Source organism: Kryptolebias marmoratus, linkage group LG19 (assembly GCF_001649575.2).
Source record: "Kryptolebias marmoratus isolate JLee-2015 linkage group LG19, ASM164957v2, whole genome shotgun sequence".
Lineage (NCBI taxonomy): Eukaryota > Metazoa > Chordata > Actinopteri > Cyprinodontiformes > Rivulidae > Kryptolebias > Kryptolebias marmoratus.
The window spans coordinates 19920211-19921780 of record NC_051448.1 but is presented as its reverse complement, the minus strand read 5'-3'; the positions used below and the strand labels follow the sequence as shown (position 1 = coordinate 19921780).

General features: G+C 41.8%; 1 protein-coding gene across 1 annotated transcript in view; it reads left to right on the top strand.

The window, feature by feature from the left end:
- The window catches only part of emilin1a (elastin microfibril interfacer 1a), a 35929-nt gene that overhangs the window by 31536 nt on the left and 2823 nt on the right, over window positions 1-1570 (top strand). The window contains exons 9-11 of the mRNA XM_017432371.2: window positions 316-432; window positions 539-556; window positions 657-791. Coding sequence (XP_017287860.1) covers window positions 316-432; window positions 539-556; window positions 657-791 — 270 coding nt within the window. The remainder of the gene's footprint in view (window positions 1-315; window positions 433-538; window positions 557-656; window positions 792-1570) is intronic.

Sequence of the window (1570 nt, the reverse complement as noted above, 5' to 3'; positions counted from 1 at the left end):
TTCTCAGTTCGTTGTTTATGTGTCGTGTAACATAGCATACCGTACAATTATTCAGCCTGTTGTTGCCTCTATTCTATTTTTATTTTAAATTGCCTTTCAAGATGACATGTCTGTTCTTGGTGTTGAATTTTATCAAATAAATTTCCCCCAAAAATGCGACTTATACTCCAGTGCGACTTATATATGTCTTTTCCTTCTTTATTATGCATTTTATGGCTGGTGCGACTTGTACTCTGGAGCGACTTATAGTCCGGAAAATACGGTATGTGGGGGTATTTCTTAGCTGTGCTGTCTCTAAACCGTCCCTTTCTCCAGGTCCTCCAGGGCCCCGAGGAGAGCAAGGCGAGCCCGGACCCATGGGTCCTGCTGGGCCACAGGGGAGGACAGGAGCTCCAGGCAGAGAAGGCAGGCAGGGACCAGTGGGGCCCCCAGGTAAAAACAAACAACAGATGTTAGTGTTTACTGCTTCACAATTTGTTTGTTTTTTTTTGTCTCTCTTTCTTCACATGTTGCCCTTTTATCTTATTTTATCTTTCAGGTCTCAGAGGCGAACAGGGTATGTGTTGTTTTTACTAAAAAGAAACCCATAAAAGCCCCCACTACTCTTTGAGTTTTAATTCCCGCTAACTCGGACTCTGTTTCTGCTCCGTCGCCAGGTTTCCCGGGGTCCGACGCCCACGTGCCGCGTCTTTCTTTCTCTGCGGCTCTGACTCGTGAGATGCAAAAGCCCGAAACCATAAGGTTCAACAAAATCTTTGTCAACGAAAATAATGCCTACGATCCTAACACAGGTGGGTTTCCAATCAGTTTGTATCGTCTAAAATACTGGATGTAGGTTTTCTGTACTCAAATTACAGAATGAGCCACTTAAGTTAATATTAATATTGTGGTTCAGTAATGCAAAGGTGGAAGTACTGAAATACTTGATCAAATTACCCACGCAAATGTAAAGATACTCATGTAGTTAAACAACTTACATTAAAAATCGTTAAAACTTCAAAAGTATCTCCATGATGTACGAAACTATTGTTACACTTTAACCCCCTAGAGTGGTGGACTCCAGTCCTGGTCCTGGAGGGCCACAATATCCTGCATGTTTTAGTTGTTTCCCTGCTCTTCGGCAGGTCTTCAAGATCTACAGAAGCCTGTTAATCACTCAGTCATTTAAATCAGGTGTGTCAAAGCAGAGAACCATCTAAAACATGCAGGATGGAGGCCCTCTGGGACCAGATTTGGACACCCTGAACTAGAGAAATTCCTTAAGACCAAAAAAACAATCAAAGTCATGTGGTTTAAACTGATTAGAAATATTCATTACCAGAAAAACTGACCCAACTTGCTAATCTACCAAAAACTGATGAGCTAATAACACACAAAAAAGGGAGAAAACTCAGACCAGCCCCATAAAGAGGAGGTAGGAGTCAGTGGCGGCTGGTGGAGTTTTCTCCAGGGGGGGCTATAAATCCAAAATAGACATATACCAAAGGTTTTGGTATATGTCTATTATGTGATACCTTATTATATGTTTTGGACCAAAACATATACTAAGGTATCACACCAGTGTATTTAC